Source organism: Pristiophorus japonicus, unplaced genomic scaffold (genome assembly GCF_044704955.1).
Source record: "Pristiophorus japonicus isolate sPriJap1 unplaced genomic scaffold, sPriJap1.hap1 HAP1_SCAFFOLD_607, whole genome shotgun sequence".
NCBI classification, from domain to species: Eukaryota; Metazoa; Chordata; class Chondrichthyes; family Pristiophoridae; genus Pristiophorus; species Pristiophorus japonicus.
The window spans coordinates 14,662-31,515 of NW_027254517.1; the positions used below are offsets into that span (position 1 = coordinate 14,662).

The following is a 16,854-nucleotide window of genomic DNA, read 5'->3' on the forward strand; positions in this document are numbered from 1 at the left end:
TGTGTTATGGGCAGAGAAGGGGAGGGATTTCTGAAGTGTGTTCGGGAGAATTTTCTTGAAGAGTATGTTGTTTGCCCAAGAGGGAGGAGGCATTGCTGGATCGAGTCTTGGCCAATGAAGTGGGTCAAGTAGAGAATATCACAGTGGGGGACCATCTGGGGAATAGTTATCATAGTATTGGAAGGTTTACATAGAAACAGAGAAAATAGGTGCAGGAGTAGGCCATTCGGCCCTTCGAGCCTGCACCACCATTCAATAAGATTATGGCTGATCATTCCCTCAGTACCCCTTTTCTGCTTTCTCTCCATACCCGTTGATCCCTTTAGCTGTAAGGGCCATATCTAACCTCCTCTTGAATATATCCAATGAACTGGCATCAACAACTCTCTGCGGCAGGGAATTCCACAGGTTCACCACTCTCTGAGTGAAGAAGTTTCTCCTCATCTCAGTCCTAAATGGCTTACCCCTTATCCTTAGACTGTGTCCCCTGGTTCTGGACTTCCCCAACATCGGGAACATTCTTCCCACTTTAGATTAATTATGGAGAAGGTCAGGGAGGAATCTCGAATAAATATACTTAACTGGTGGAGGGTTAATTTCAGCAAATTGAGGAGGGAGCTGGCCCGGGTAATCGGAGTCAATGACTGACAGGCGGAAATGTAATGGCCACTTTTAAAGAGGAGTTGGTTCGGGTACAGTCGAGGTACATTCCTCCGGGGGTCGGGGGGCACCAAAGACAGAGCTCCCTGGATGATGAAGGAATTGGGGAGCAGGATGAAACAGACAAAGGGGAGCGCAGGACATGGCAGCTTAACAATACAAGGAGAATCAGGCTGAATATTAAACCTACAGAGAAGGGGCAAAGAGAGAGCACGGGAAGAGATTGGTGGCCAACATAACAGGGAATAAGAAAGGTCTTCGAAAGGCATATAAATAATAACCGGCTGGTCAGAGGAGTGTGGGGCGATTTGAGACCTAACTGGAATCTGTTGGTGGAGCGAGGGGGCCCAGCAGATAATGAGTACTCGGTGTTTACCCAGGAAGTTAAGGCAAATGTGGAGGTTGCTGGGATATTGGATGAGATAAAAATAGATAAAGAGGAGGTGCTGGAGAGGCTGGTGTTAATTAAAGAGGATAAGTCACCCGGAACGGACAGGATGCATCCTGAGGCAAGTAAGGGTAGAAATCGCAGAGTTAGTGGCCACAATCTTCCAATCCTCCGTCGATAAAGGGGTGGTGCCGGAGGGCTGGAGAATTGCAAACGTTACACCCTTGTTTAAAAAAGGGAGTAAGGATAAACCCAGCAACTGCAGGCCGGTCATCGGTGGTGGGGGAGCTTTTAGATGCAATAATCCGGGAGAAAATTATCAGCCACTTGGATAAGCCAGAGCTAATAAAGGAGAGCCAGGGCCCTAAATATTCCTCCAGGTGACACAGCGATGTACCTGTACTGCCTGCTACTCCGTACACTGTATTGGCCGCTCACGATGCGGTCTCTATATTGGGGAGACCGAGTGTTGATTGGGTGACTGCTTTGTGGAGCACCTCCATTCAGTCCGTGAGCGTGACCCCGAGCTTCCGGTCACCTGACCCACTCGCACTCTGACCTCTCCGTCCCCGGTCTCCTGCACTGTTCCAACGAAGCTCAACGCAAGGTCGAGGAGCAGCACCTCATCTTTCGATTGGGCACTTTACAGCCTTCCGGACTCCACATCGAGTTCCACAGTTTCAGAGCGTAACCTCTGCCCGTCACTGGCCACCCTCCACCTCCCTCCCTCCCTCCCTCCCTCCCCCTCACCCCCTCGCTTCCCTCCACCTCCCTCCCTCCCCCTCACCCCCCTGGAGCCTGTTTCTTTCTCTCTCTCTGTATCTCTAATGGCAGTGGGTCATTATCCCGCCATTCACACCCGATCTCGACTAATGTTTTTCGAACTCCTGACATCACCATTTGAATTTGGGCCATCGTCCCTTTTGTCTCTCTAATCTCTCCTGCTTCCCACCCTATCACAGACCTTCCCTTTTGTACTCTCTCCCCTCCCCCTCTCAGTGCAGGTTAAGGATCCGTTCCTCCCGAACTCTCTCCAGTTCTGACGAAGGGTCATCGACCTGAAACGTTAACTCTGCTCCCTCTCCACAGACACTGCCTGACCCGCTGACATTCACAGCATTCTCTGCTTTTGTTAAAGGCAAATTGTGTTTAACCAACTTGATTGAGTTTTTTGATGAGGTAACAGAGAGGGTTGATGAGGGTAATGCGGTTGATGTGGTGTACATGGATTTCCAAAAGGCGTTTGATAAAGTGCCACATAATCGGCTTGGCAGCAAAGTTGAAGCCCAGGGAATAAAAGGGACAGTGGCAGCATGGATACGGGATTGTCTCAGTGACAGGAAACAGAGAGTAGTGGTGAACGGTTGTTTCTCGGTCTGGAGGAAGGTATACAGTGGTGTTCCCCCGGGGTCGGTACTGGGACCACGGCTTTTCCTGATATATATTAATGACTTGGACCTGGGTATACAGGGCACAATTTCAAAATCTGCAGATGACACAAAACTTGGAAGTGTAGTGAACAGTGAGGAGGGTAGTGAGAGACTTCAGGAGGACACAGACAGGCTGGTGGGATGGGCGGGCACGGGGCAGATGGAATTTAACGCAGAAAAATGTGAATCTATTTTGGTAGGAAGCCCGAGGTGAGGCAATATAAACTAAAGGGTACAATCCTAAAGGGGGTGCAGGAACAGAGAGACCTGGGGGTATATGGGCACAAATCACTGAAGGTGGCAGGGCAGGTTGAGAAAGCCATTAACCAGCTTACGGGATCCTCGGTTTCATAAATAGAGGCATAGAGTACAAAGTGTGGAAATGATGATGAACCTGTATAAAACACTGGTTCAGTCCTAACTGGAGTATTGTGTCCAATTCTGGGCACCACACTTTAGGAAGGATGTGAAGGCCTTGGAGAGGGAGCAGAAAGGATTTACGAGAATGGTTCCAGGGATGAGGGACTTCAGTGACGTGGATAGACTGGAGAAGCTGGGGTTGTTCCCCTTGGAGCAGAGAAGGTTGAGAGGAGATTTGATCGAGGTGTTCAATATCATGAGGGGTCTGGACAGAGGTCAAGGGAAACTGTTCCCATTGGGGAAGGGTCGGGAACCAGAGGACACAGATTTAAGGCGATTGGGAGAAGAACCAAAGGCGACATGAGGACAAACATTATTCCGCAGCGAGTGGTTAGGATCGGGAATGCACGGCCTGAGAGGGTGGGGGAGGCAGACTCAATCGTGGCTTTCAAACGTGAGTTGGATACGTACCTGAAGGGAAAATGTGCAGGGCCCCGGGGAAAGGGCGGGGGAGGGGTTAATTTATGAGGAGAGATTACAAAATTTCGGGTTGTATTGCTTAGAATTTAGAAGGTTAAAGGGCGATCTGATCAATGGGGAATGGATAGGGTAGACAGAGACGCTGTCCCGCTGGTTGGGGAGTCTAGGATGTGGTGGTATGGTCCAAATATTCGAGCCAGACCTTTCAGGAGTGAAATTTGGAAACACTTGTACACACAAAGGGTGGGAGAGGTTTGACACTCTCCTCCACAAACAGCAACTGATGCTAAATCAATTGTTAATTTTAAATCAGACATTGATACCAAAGATATTAAGGATATGGACCAAAGGCAGGTGCACGGAGTTCGGTCGCAGATCAGGCATAATCTGAATCAATGATGGAACAGGCTCGAGGGGCTGAATGGCCTCCTGTTCCTATGGTTCTATGAATGGGACGAGTTAGATTCGTCTTTAAAGAGCTGGCATCGACTCAGTGAGCCAATCAGCAGCCTCCTGTGTGATTCTAGAGCTGGCCAATTCTTCCCGGTGTCCTGGCCAACATCACTAAAGCAGATTATCTGCGCACTCATTTCTTTGCTATTGTGGGTCAGTGGGTGGGTCTGAGCGGTCAGTGTGTGAGGGGGTGAGTGTGACTGGTCAGTGGGTCAGTGGGTGGGTCTGAGCGGTCTGTGGGTGTGACCAGTGGGTCAGTGTGTGAGGGGGTGAGTGTGACTGGTCAGTGGGTGTGAGTGGTCAGTGTGTGAGGGGGTGAGTGTGACTGGTCAGTGGGTCTGTGGGTGGGTCTGAGTGGTCAGTGTGTGAGGGAGTGAGTGTGACTGGTCAGTGGGTCTGAGTGGTCAGTGTGTGAGGGGGTGAGTGTGACTGGTCAGTGGGTCTGAGTGGTCAGTGTGTGAGGGGGTGAGTGTGACTGGTCAGTGGGTCTGTGGGTGGGTCTGAGTGGTCAGTGTGTGAGGGGGTGAGTGTGACTGGTCAGTGGGTCTGTGGGTGGGTCTGAGTGGTCAGTGTGTGAGGGGGTGAGTGTGACTGGTCAGTGGGTCTGAGTGGTCAGTGTGTGAGGGGGTGAGTGTGACTGGTCAGTGGGTCTGAGTGGTCAGTGTGTGAGGGGGTGAGTGTGACTGGTCAGTGGGTCTGAGTGGTCAGTGTGTGAGGGGGTGAGTGTGACTGGTCAGTGGGTCTGAGTGGTCAGTGTGTGAGGGGGTGAGTGTGACTGGTCAGTGGGTCTGTGGGTGTGAGTGACCAGTCTGTGTCCTTGCCCCCCAGGCCCGTGCAGACCATCATCGCCGACATTGAGAATGGAGTCGGAGCCTCGTACGGAGCAGAGAAACTGACTGAGCTCCGCAAACTGCTGCCCGAGAGAGAAGAGGTAGGTTGAGGGGTGGGGGGAAGAGAGGGGCAAGGGGGGAGGAAGAGACAGGGTGGGTGTGGGGTTGTGGGTGGGAGAGAGAGGCGGGGGGTGGGGGGAGCAGGTGGTGGGTGTGTGGAGTGGGGTTGGGGGGGTCGGGGGGGTTGGAGTGTCTGGGGGGGGGGAGTGGAGGAGGGGGTGTGTGGAGTGGGGTCGGGGGGGTTGGAGTGTCTGGGGGGAGGGGCGGGGGGGAGTGGAAGGGGGGGGTGTCTGATTACTAGGATGTTACAGCACATAAGGAGCCCATGTGACCCATCATGTCAGTGCTGGCTCTTTGAAAAGGCTCTTCAAATTGGAGCTGTGCCGTTCAGGCAGGTGTTGTCCCGCGGGGATCTGTGTTGGGGCCTCACCTATTAACTGTATTTATTAACGACTGCGATGATGCCATGAGAAGCCACTATCCAGATTTACCGCTGACACAGAGATGGGCGATACTGTGGGAAACATGAAATGGACACCGGGATAGCGAGAGAATACGTGAGTGGACAAAGCTGTGGCAAGTGGAGTTCAGTGTAAGTAAGTGTGAGGTCATCCACTTTCGATAGAAAACGGGGTCATTTCTAAATGGTGCAAGGCTAAACACAGCGCTGGCTCACTGAGACTCGGGGGGCAGGTACATCGATCATTAAAACATCATTATCAGATGCAGAAAATAACCAAAAATCCTGGAGCACTGTGAGCAGTTCTGGGCCCACACCTGGAGCACTGTGAGCAGTTCTGGGCCCACACCTGGAGCACTGTGAGCAGTTCTGGGCCCACACCTGGAGCACTGTGAGCAGTTCTGGGCCCACACCTGGAGCACTGTGAGCAGTTCTGGGCCCACACCTGGAGCACTATGAGCAGTTCTGGGCCCACACCTGGAGCACTGTGAGCAGTTCTGGGAAACACACCTGGAGCACTGTGAGCAGTTCTGGGCCCACACCTGGAGCACTGTGAGCAGTTCTGAGCCCCACACCTGGAGCACTGTGAGCAGTTCTGAGCCCCACACCTGGAGCACTGAGCGGTTCTGGGCCCACACCTGGAGCACTATGAGCAGTTCTGGGAAACACACCTGGAGCACTGTGAGCAGTTCTGAGCCCACACCTGGAGCACTGTGAACAGTTCTGGGCCCACACCTGGAGCACTGTGAGCAGTTCCGGGCCCCACACCTGGAGCACTGTGAGCAGTTCTGGGCCCCACACCTGAGGGAGGATATATTGGTGTTGGAGGGAGTGCAGTGTGGGTTTACCAGACTGATACCCGCACTCCAAGGGTTACGTTACGAGGAGAGATTACACACACTAGGGATGTATTCCCTGGGATTTAGAAGATTAAGGGTGATCTGATGGAAGTTTTCAGGATATTATGGGGAACGGAGAGGGGCGATGGAGAGACACTGTTCCTGCTGGTTGGGGAGTCTGGGACTGAGGGCACAGTCTAACAATGAGAGCCAGACCTTTCGAGGGTGAAATTAGGAAACACTTGCACACACAAAGGACGGTAGAATTGTGCAATTCTCTCCGACAAAATCAGTCGACAGTATCTCGATTAATCATTTTAAATCTGAAACCGACCGTATTTTTCCAAGACAAAGGTCTGAAGGGACATGGAGCCAAGGTGGGATTGAGTTAGGTCACAGATCAGCCGTGACCTCATTGAATGGTGGAACAGGCTCGAGGGGCAGAATGGCCTCCCCCTGTTCCTGTTCCATTAGCCCCCTGCCCCCCCCCGCACTTTCCCCCAAACCCTGCACATTTTTCCTTTTCAGATACTCCTCCGCTTGTGTTAACTGTTGTGGATTCTTGTCCACCTGTGTTTCTGGTCCATTCCCGAACAACTCCCTGTGCAAACATTCTCGTAATCTCGCTCTTTGTTCATTTGGTGGAGATTTATATATCTGCCCTCAGGTCACTGCCTCGATAATTTAACTGCATCTTTCCTGCGATTGGCACAGTTTCGAATTCCCTCTTGCAACTCTATTTATAAAAACTGGGATCCTTTTTAACGGCAAAAACCGAAGCCAGACACTACATAAGTTGGAAATCTGAAATATAAAGCAAAAATACTGGAACTATTCAGCGGGTCAGGCAGTGTCTGTGGGGAGAGAAACCGAGTTAGTGTTTCAGGCCCATGATCTTTCACAGAAATGCCTTTTTTTGCAGCTTTATCAAGATGCCCTCCCACGTTTTGTGTCATCTTCACAGGCCAAGAACCAGACATTGCAAACTAAACAGGCACGGCCTCAAATGGATTAACTAAAAAAATTACATCGAGTGTCTGGCTCAGAAACAGGCCACTGGGCCCCCCCGTTCCGTGCCGGGGTTTATGCTCCACACCAGCCCCCTCCCACCCTCTCCATCTCACCCCCACCATCACCATATCTCTCTATTCCCTTCTCCCTCATGTGTTTATCCAGCCTCCCCTTAAATGCATCGATACTATTCACCTCAACCTCTCCCTGTGGCAGCGAGTTCCACATTCTCACCACTCTCTGGGTAAAGAGGTTACTCCTGAATTCCCCTTTGGATTTATTAGAAAGGAAGACTTGCATTTATATAGCGCCTTTCACGACCATCAGACGTCTCAAAGCACTTTACAGCCAATAAAGTACTTTGGAGTGTAGTCACTGTTGTAATGTGGGAAATGCGGCAGCCAATCTGTGCACAGCAAGCTCCCACACACAGCACTGTGATAATGACCAGATCATTTGTTTTAGTGATGTTGGTTGAGGGATAAATATTGATCCCAGGACACCAGGGATAACTCCCCTGCTCTACGAAATAGTGCCATGGGATCTTTTACACCCACCGGAGAGAGCAGACGGGGCCTCGGTTTATAGTCTCATCCAAAAGACAACTCCTCAAACAGTGCGACGCTCCCTCAGTACTGCACCTCTGACAGTGCGGCACTCCCTCAGTATTGCCCCTCTGACAGTGCGACGCTCCCTCAGTACTGACCCTCCGACAGTGCGGCACTCCCTCAGTACTGCCCCTCCGACAGTGCGGCGCTCCCTCGGTACTGCCCCTCCGACAGTGCGGCGCTCCCTCGGTACTGCCCCTCCGACAGTGCGGCACTCCCTCTGTACTGCCCCTCCGACAGTGCTGCACTCCCTCAGTACTGCCCCTCCGACAGTGCGGCACTCCCTCAGTACTGCCCCTCCGACAGTGCTGCACTCCCTCAGCACTGCCCCTCCGACAGTGCTGCACTCCCTCAGTACTGCCCCTCCGACAGTGCTGCACTCCCTCAGCACTGCCCCTCCGACAGTGCTGCACTCCCTCAGCACTGCCCCTCCGACAGTGCTGCACTCCCTCAGCACTGCCCCTCCGACAGTGCTGCACTCCCTCAGTACTAGCACTGGATTTATGTGCTCAAGAACTGGAGTGGGATTTGAACCCATAACCTTCATAAGAACATAAGAATTAGGAACAGGAGTAGGCCATCTAGCCCCTCGAGCCTGCTCCGCCATTCAACAAGATCATGGCTGATCTGGCCGTGGACTCAGCTCCACTTACCCGCCCACTCCCTGTAACCCTTAATTCCCTTATTGGTTAAAAATCTGTCTATCTGTGACTTGAATACATTCAATGAGCTAGCCTCAACTGCTTCCCTGGGCAGAGAATTCCACAGATTCACAACCCTCTGGGAGAAGAAATTCCTTCTGACTCCGAGGCAAGAGTTGCTGAGTCATGGCTGACCTCTCAGTGCCTATCTTATATTTATGGCCCTTTGTTGTGGTCTATCACAAGCAGAAATATCTTCCCTCTATCTCCCCGAGTGACCTCGACCAGGTCGACCCTCAGTTTCCTGGTAGTTACAGCCTCTCTGCCTGGTATTCATGAACCTAGTGCTCTCCAGCACAGCATTCAAAATCCTTTCACAGTCGCAGGAGGGCGGCCGGGTGTGGAATACAAACGATTCATACTCAGGCTGAGCAGGAAATCACCAGAATGATTCACAAGGGCAGGACTGAACAACACACGAGCCCCAAGCAGAGTAACCAAGGCAACATTCAGCACTTGATTGTAAATCAGATCCACGCCCAAGATTTAGGTGGGGTTAGGGATATGGGGAGAGGGTGGGTGGGGGATTTGGGGAGAGGGTGGGTGGGGGATTTGGGGAGAGGGTGGGTGGGGGATTTGGGGGGAGGGTGGGTGGGGGATTTGGGGAGTGGGTGGGTGGGGGATTTGGGGAGAGGGTGGGTGGGGGATGGGTGGGGGATTTGGGGGGAGGGTGGGTGGGGGATTTGGGGAGAGGGTGGGTGGGGGATTTGGGGGGAGGGTGGGTGGGGGATTTGGGGAGAGGGTGGGTGGGGGATTTGGGGAGAGGGTGGGTGGGGGATTTGGGGAGAGGGTGGGTGGGGGATTTGGGGAGAGGGTGGGTGGGGGATTTGGGGAGAGGGTGGGTGGGGGATTTGGGGAGAGGGTGGGTGGGGGATTTGGGGAGAGGGTGGGTGGGGGATTTGGGGAGAGGGTGGGTGGGGGATTTGGGGGGAGGGTGGGTGGGGGATTTGGGGGGAGGGTGGGTGGGGGATTTGGGGAGTGGGTGGGTGGGGGATTTGGGGAGAGGGTGGGTGGGGGATTTGGGGGGAGGGTGGGTGGGGGATTTGGGGAGTGGGTGGGTGGGGGATTTGGGGAGAGGGTGCGTGGGGGATTTGGGGAGTGGGTGGGTTTCACGCCATTATGTCAGCCAATAAAAAGACTTCTTTTGGAGTGTAGTCACTGTTGTAATGTGGGAAACGCAGCAGCCAATTTGCGCACAGCAAGCTCCCACACACAGCCAATAATGACCCGGATGTTGGTTGAGGGATAAATATTGGCCCCAGGACCCCCGGGGATAGCCCCCCTGCTCTTCCAATCGTGGCCGCGGGATCGTTTACAGCCACCTGAGGGGACCTCGGTTTAACGTGTGTTCGGAAAGGGTTGTGATTGGCTGATGTGTGACAGGGTTGGGTTATTATTGGATGGTTGTGTGGCTGATCGCCGTGGCGACGTGTTGTTGTGTTGAGCAGGTGAAGAGGCTGCGAGAGTTCGATGGAGACCGCAAGCGGGTGTGTGAGTCCGACCTGTTCATGCTGCTGCTGGTCGCCATTCCCAGGTGGGTAACGGCGGGGTCCGGGGAGGGGGGGTGTAACGGAGGGGTCCAGGGAGAGGGGGGGGTAACGGCGGGGTCCGGGGAGGGGGGGTAACGGCGGGGTCCGGGGAGAGGGGGGGGTTACGGCGGGGTCCGGGGAGGGGGGGGGGGTAACGGCGGGGTCCGGGGAGGTGGTGGTAACGGCGGGGTCCGGGGATGGGGGGGGTAACGGCGGGGTCCGGGGAGGGGGGGTGTAACGGCGGGGTCCGGGGAGGGGGGGTAACGGCGGGGTCCGGGGAGGGGGGGGGGGTAACGGCGGGGTCCGGGGAGGGGGGGTGTAACGGCGGGGTCCGGGGAGGGGGGTAACGGCGGGGTCCGGGGAGGGGGGGTAACGGCGGGGTCCGGGGAGTGGGGTTAACGGCGGGGTCCGGGGAGGGGGGGTAACGGCGGGGTCCGGGGAGGGGGGGTAACGGCGGGGTCCGGGGAGGGGGGGTAACGGCGGGGTCCGGGGAGGGGGGGTAACGGCGGGGTCCGGGGAGGGGGGGTAACGGCGGGGTCCGGGGAGGGGGGGTAACGGCGGGGTCCGGGGAGGGGGGGGGTAAGGGCGGGGTCCGGGGAGTGGGGTTAACGGCGGGGTCTGGGGAGGGGGGGGTAACGGCGGGGTCCGGGGAGGGGGGGGGTAACGGCGGGGTCCGGGGAGGGGGTGGTAACGGCGGGGTCCGGGGAGGGGGGTGGTAACGGCGGGGTCCGGGGATGGGGGGGGTAACGGCGGGGTCCGGGGAGTCGGGGGTAACGGCGGGGTCCGGGGAGAGGGGGGGTAACGGCGGGGTCCGGGGAGTCGGGTTAACGGCGGGGTCCGGGGGAGGGGGGGGTAACGGCGGGGTCCGGGAGGGGGGGGTAACGGCGGGGTCCGGGGAGGGGGGGTAACGGCGGGGTCCGGGGAGGGGGGGTACGGTGGGGGGTCGGGAGGGAGGGGGGGTAACGGCGGGGTCCGGGGGGGGGGAACGCGGGGTAACGGCGGGGGAGGGGGGGTAACGGCGGGGTCGGGGGGGGGTAAGGGCGGGGTCCGGGGAGGGGGGGGGTAAGGGGGGGGTCCGGGGAGTGGGGTACGGTGGGGGGGGGCGGGGAGGGGGGGGTAACGGCGGGGTCTGGGGAGGGGGGGTAACGGCGGGGTCCGGGGAGGGGGGGGGTAACGGCGGGGTCCGGGGAGTGGTGGTGGTAACGGCGGGGTCCGGGGATGGGGGGGGGTAACGGCGGGGTCCGGGGATGGGGGGTAACGGCGGGGTCCGGGGAGTCGGGGGTAACGGCGGGGTCCGGGAGTCGGGGGTAACGGCGGGGTCCGGGGAGTCGGGGGGTAACGGCCGGGGTCCGGGGAGGGGGGGTAACGGCGGGGTCCGGGGAGTCGGGGTTAACGGCGGGGTCCGGGAGGGGGGGGGTAACGGCGGGTCCGGGGGGAGGGGGGGGTAACGGCGGGGTCCGGGGAGGGGGGGGGTAACGGCGGGGTCCGGGGAGGGGGGGGGGTAATGGCGGGGTCGGGGGTAACGGCGGGGTCGGGGGTAACGGCGGGGTCCGGGGAGGGGGGGGTAACGGCGGGGTCCGGGGAGGGGGGGGTAACGGTGGGGTCCGGGGAGGGGGGTAACGGCGGGGTCCGGGGAGGTGGGGGTAACGGCGGGGTCCGGGGAGGGGGGGTAACGGCGGGGTCCGGGGAGGGGGGGGTAACGGCGGGGTCCGGGGAGGGGGGGGTAACGGCGGGGTCCGGGGAGGGGGGGGGGGAAACGGCGGGGTCCGGGGAGGGGGGGGTAACGGTGGGGTCCGGGGAGGGGGGGTAACGGCGGGGTCCGGGGAGGTGGGGGTAACGGCGGGGTCCGGGGAGGGGGGGTAACGGTGGGGTCCGGGGAGGGGGTGGTAACGGCGGGGTCCGGGGATGGGGGGGGTAACGGCGGGGTCCGGGGATGGGGGGGGTAACGGCGGGGTCCGAGGAGGGGGGGGGGTAACGGCGGGGTCCGGGGAGGGGGGGTAACGGCGGGGTCCGGGGAGGGGGGGTAACGGCGGGGTCCGAGGAGGGGGGGGTAACGGCGGGGTCCGAGGAGGGGGGGGGTAACGGCGGGGTCCGAGGAGGGGGGGGGTAACGGCGGGGTCCGAGGAGGGGGGGGGTAACGGCGGGGTCCGAGGAGGGGGGGGTAACGGCGGGGTCCGAGGAGGGGGGGGGGTAACGGCGGGGTCTGAGGAGGGGGGGGGTAACGGCGGGGTCCAGGGAGTGGGGGGTAACGGCGGGGTCCAGGGAGTGGGGGGTAACGGCGGGGTCCAGGGAGTGGGGGGTAACGGCGGGGTCTGGGGAGGGGGGATAACGGTGGGGTCTCGGCCCTGGGGGTGGGAGAGCTAACTGTGGGGTCACTCCTCCCCACCTTGGGGCCCCTCCCTCCCCCTCCCCTCCCCCTCCCCTCCCCTCCCCCTCCCCTCCCCCTCCCCTCCCCTCCCCCTCCCCTCCCCTCCCCTCCCCTCCCCCTGCCGCGTCCCTTTCTACCCCATCCTGTGACCGTTCGACGTGTTATTTGGCCCAGTGCAGTGTTTGACCCTGTCTGACCTGTGACCCTCTCTCCCAGTTACGCAGAGCAAGTGGACAGTATGATCCTGAAGGAGGAGTTCGGCCCACAGCTGAAAGGCCTGAGATTGAGTTTACGGACCATGACTGAGGCGGCTCGAGGTGTGTCACCGATTGGCTGGGATTAGCCGTGTCTTTTACACCAGTGTCCGGCACAGAAACAGGCCGTTGGGCCCAACCAGGCCATACCACCGTTTATGCCCCACTCGAGCCTCCTCCCATCTTTCCCCATCTAAATCTATCCCCATATCCCTCTATTCCCTTCTCCCTCATGTGTTTATCCAGCCTCCCCTTAAACCCATCGATACTATTCGCCTCAACCCCTCCCTGTGGCAGCGAGTTCCACATTCTCACCGCTCTCTGGGTAAAGAAGTTTCTCCTGAATTCCCGATGGGATTTATTGGTGACTGTCTTATATTGATGGCCCCTGGTTCTGGTCTGCACAACATCGACCATCGATCGTTTCAGAATCTGCGAAGGCCCTCATCAGGTCTCCCTCAAACTTCCCTTTTCTAGTGAAAGGATTCCAGCCGGTTCATCCTTTCCTGACGGTTATAACCTCTCCGTTCTGTGACTCTGTGCCGGAGCCTCCAGATGCTATTGTATAATCTGCTCTAACCGAGGCTCTGTTCAAGTTTCACAAAACCTCCCTGCTTTTCCGTACTGTCCCTCGGGGAGTGGTCCCAGTCCTTGGGTCGGTCTTGTTAACCTGTGTCGCGAAACATCCCTGGGGGAACAAACCTCAACCAGTTTGTGCGATAGGAGTTCCCTGACTAGCAAAGGGAATGTGATTGGATTGTGTGGTGGGGGTCTGCGTCTGGGCGGGGTCCGTCTCTGTCTGTGATGCTCGAGCTGCACAGAGCTTGGGTCAGACCCCGTCAGTCCCGGCCCTGAGCCCCCCCCCTCGGGGAGGGTATATGGCCCTCGGAGGGGGAGCAGAGCAGGTTCCCCAGGATGATACCGGGGCTGAAAGGGTTAAATCCCGAGGGCAGGCTGCACAGACTGGGCCTGTATCCCTCGAGTGTCGAAGATTGAGGGCGATCTGATCGAGGGGCTTATGATGATTACAGGATTCGATCGGGTGGATCGAGAGAAACTGTTCCCTCTGGTGGGGGGAGTCCAGAACAAGGGGCAGGACCTTAAAATTAGAGCCCGGCCGTTCAGGGAGCACTTCTTCACACACAGGGTGCTGGGAATCTGGAACTCTCTCCCCCAAACGCTGAGGTGCTGGGGGGCAATTGACAATTTGAAGACTGAGATTGAGAGATTTTCGTTGGGTCAGGGTATCGAGGGATACGGAGCGAAGATTGAGATTCAGACCGGCCATCATCCAATGACAACAACAACTTGCATTTCTACAGCGCCTTTAACATAGTCGATCAACAAAATATGACGCCAAGCCACGTAAGGAGAAACTAGGGCAGGTGACCAAAAGCTGGGTCAAAGAGGTCGGGTGCATGGTGACACGAGAAATCTTTAACACCGGCCTGCAGGGGAGAGCCTTTCAGTGGGCACAAGACTCTCCAAATTCCAGTCGTCATGCCGACTCGGTTATACCCAATCAGGAGGAACTGAGATCCAGAGTTCACAAAGACAAGCCCATATAAGGGGGACAGTTGCCTGACTATTACCAACTGATCCCATGAACTTAAACAGACGTCGCCTGTTATCTCAATTGTCTCAGCCTCAAGGTCACCTTTCCTGCCCCTTATCTTTACCCAATCTTTCATTTTCCCTTGTTTCAGGGTTTTAGAAACAGGTTTATATATAAACTGCTACAGACTGTGGTTTTAACATTTTTTAGCTTACATATGGCCCAGTTTCCCATCATGCCTTGCGGTTACAATGGCTTATTACTAACATAGTCACTGACATCTTGAACAGAGTATACTGACTTTCACGTGACGGAATAATACACGATATTCATCACATTCGTACATTAAACAATACCAGCTCACCACATCAGCAGGTCTGAAGGAGCATCTTAAAGGAGGAGAGAGAGGCAGAGAGGTTTATGGAATTCCAGAGCTTGGGGCCCAGGCAGCTGAAGGCACGGCCACCAATGGTGGAGCGATGGTAATCAGGGATGAGCAAAAGACCAGACTTAGAAACATAGAAAATATGTGCAGGAGTAGGCCATTCGGCCCTTCGAGCCTGCACCGCCATTCAATAAGATCATGGCTGATCATTCCATCAGTACCCCTTTCCTGCTTTCTCTCCATACCCCTTGATCCCTTTAGCCGTAAGGGCCATATCTAACTCCCTCTTGAATATATCCAATGAACTGGCATCAACAACTCTCTGCGGCAGGGAATTCCACAGGTTAACAACTCTCTGAGTGAAGAAGTTTCTCCTCATCTCGGTCCTAAATGGTCTACCCCTTATCCTTAGACTGTGTCCCCTGGTTCTGGACTTCCCCAACATCGGGAACATTGTTCCCGCATCTAACCTGTCCAGTTCCGTCAGAATCTTATATGTTTTATGAGATCCCCTCTCATCCTTCTAAACTCCAGTGTATAAAGGCCCAGTTGATCCAGTCTCTCCTCATATGTCAGTCCAGCCATCCCAGGAATCAGTCTGGTGAACCTTCACTGCACTCTCTCAATAGCAAGAACGTCCTTCCTCAGATTAGGAGACCAAAACTGGACACAATATTCCAGGTGAGGCCTCACCAAGGCCCTGTACAACTGCAGTAAGACCTCCCTGCTCCTATACACAAATCACCTCGCTATGAAGGCCAACATACCAATTGCCTTCTTCACCGCCTGCTGTACCTGCATGTCAACTTTCAATGACTGATGTACCATGACACCCAGGTCTCGTTGCACCTCCCCTTTTCCTAATCTGTCACCATTCAGATAATATTCTGCCTTTGTGTTTTTGCCCCCAAAATGGATAACCTCACATTTATCCACATTATACTGCATCTGCCATGTATTTGCCCACTCACCTAACCTGTCCAAGTCACCCTGCAGCCTCTCAGCATCCTCCTCACAGCTCACACCGCCACCCAGCTTAGTGTCATCTGCAAACTTGGAAATATTACATTCAATTCCATCATCCAAATCATAGATGTATATTGTAAATAGCTGGGGTCCCAGCACTGAGCCCTGCGGCACCCCATTAGTCACTGCCTGCCATTGTGAAAAGGACCCATTTATCCCGACTCTCTGCTTCCTGTCTGCCAACCAGTTCTCTATCCACGTCAGTATATTATCCCCAATACCATGTGCTTTGATTTTGCACACCAATCTCTTGTGTGGGACCTTGTCAAAAGCCTTTTGAAAGTCCAAATACACCACATCCACTGGTTCTCCCTTGTCCACTCTACTAGTTACATCCTCAAAAAATTGCAGAAGATTTGTCAAGCATGATTTCCCTTTCATAAATCCATGCTGACTTGGACCGATCCTGTCACTGCTTTCCAAATGCGCTGCTATTTCATCCTTAATAATTGATTCCAACATTTTCCCCACTACTGATGTCAGTCTCACCAGTCTATAATTACCCGCTTTCTCTCTCCCTCCTTTTTTACGATGGTCAAACAGGCGTGAATGGCTGAATGGCCTAACCCTGTTCCCCAGTCTGCACCGGTCCCAGTGTTAAGTGTCAGTCTGCCTGTTTTTCAGAGTTGATGGAGTGCGAGGAGCTTCACACTGTAATCCGACTGGTTCTGAAGGCCGGAAACTACATGAACGCAGTAAGTACAGAATCAGCCATAGGGCTGGGGTACGGGTCCCACACACTCTGACTCTCACTGGGGTACAGTCCCACACATACTGACTCTCACTGGGGTACAGTCCCACACACACTGACTCTCACTGGGGTACGGGTCCCACACACACTGACTCTCACTGGGGTACGGGTCCCACACACACTGACTCTCACTGGGGTACAGTCCCACACACACTGACTCTCACTGGGGTACGGGTCTCACACACACTGACTCTCACTGGGGTACAGTCCCACACACACTGACTCTCACTGGGGTACAGTCCCACACACACTGACTCTCACTGGGGTACGGGTCCCACACACACTGACTCTCACTGGGGTACAGTCCCACACACACTGACTCTCACTGGGGTACGGGTCCCACACACACTGACTCTCACTGGGGTACAGTCCCACACACACTGACTCTCACTGGGGTACAGTCCCACACACACTGACTCTCACTGGGGTACAGTCCCACACACACTGACTCTCACTGGGGTACAGTCCCACACACACTGACTCTCACTGGGGTACGGGTCCCACACACACTGACTCTCACTGGGGTACAGTCCCACACACACTGACTCTCACTGGGGTACGGGTCCCACACACACTGACTCTCACTGGGGTACAGTCCCACACACACTGACTCTCACTGGGGTACAGGTCCCACACACACTGACTCACTGGGGTACGGGTCCCACACACACTGACCCTCACTGGGGTACAGTCCCACACACACTGA

General features: G+C 56.2%; 1 protein-coding gene across 1 annotated transcript in view; it reads left to right on the forward strand.

Annotated features, from left to right (window-relative positions):
• Window positions 1-16,854, forward strand: part of LOC139255439 (FH2 domain-containing protein 1-like) — a 39,790-nt gene that overhangs the window by 11,409 nt on the left and 11,527 nt on the right. Inside the window, exons 3-6 of the mRNA XM_070873919.1 lie at window positions 4,600-4,702; window positions 9,729-9,814; window positions 12,394-12,494; window positions 16,022-16,092. Of these exons, the coding sequence (XP_070730020.1) occupies window positions 4,600-4,702; window positions 9,729-9,814; window positions 12,394-12,494; window positions 16,022-16,092 (361 nt within the window). The remainder of the gene's footprint in view (window positions 1-4,599; window positions 4,703-9,728; window positions 9,815-12,393; window positions 12,495-16,021; window positions 16,093-16,854) is intronic.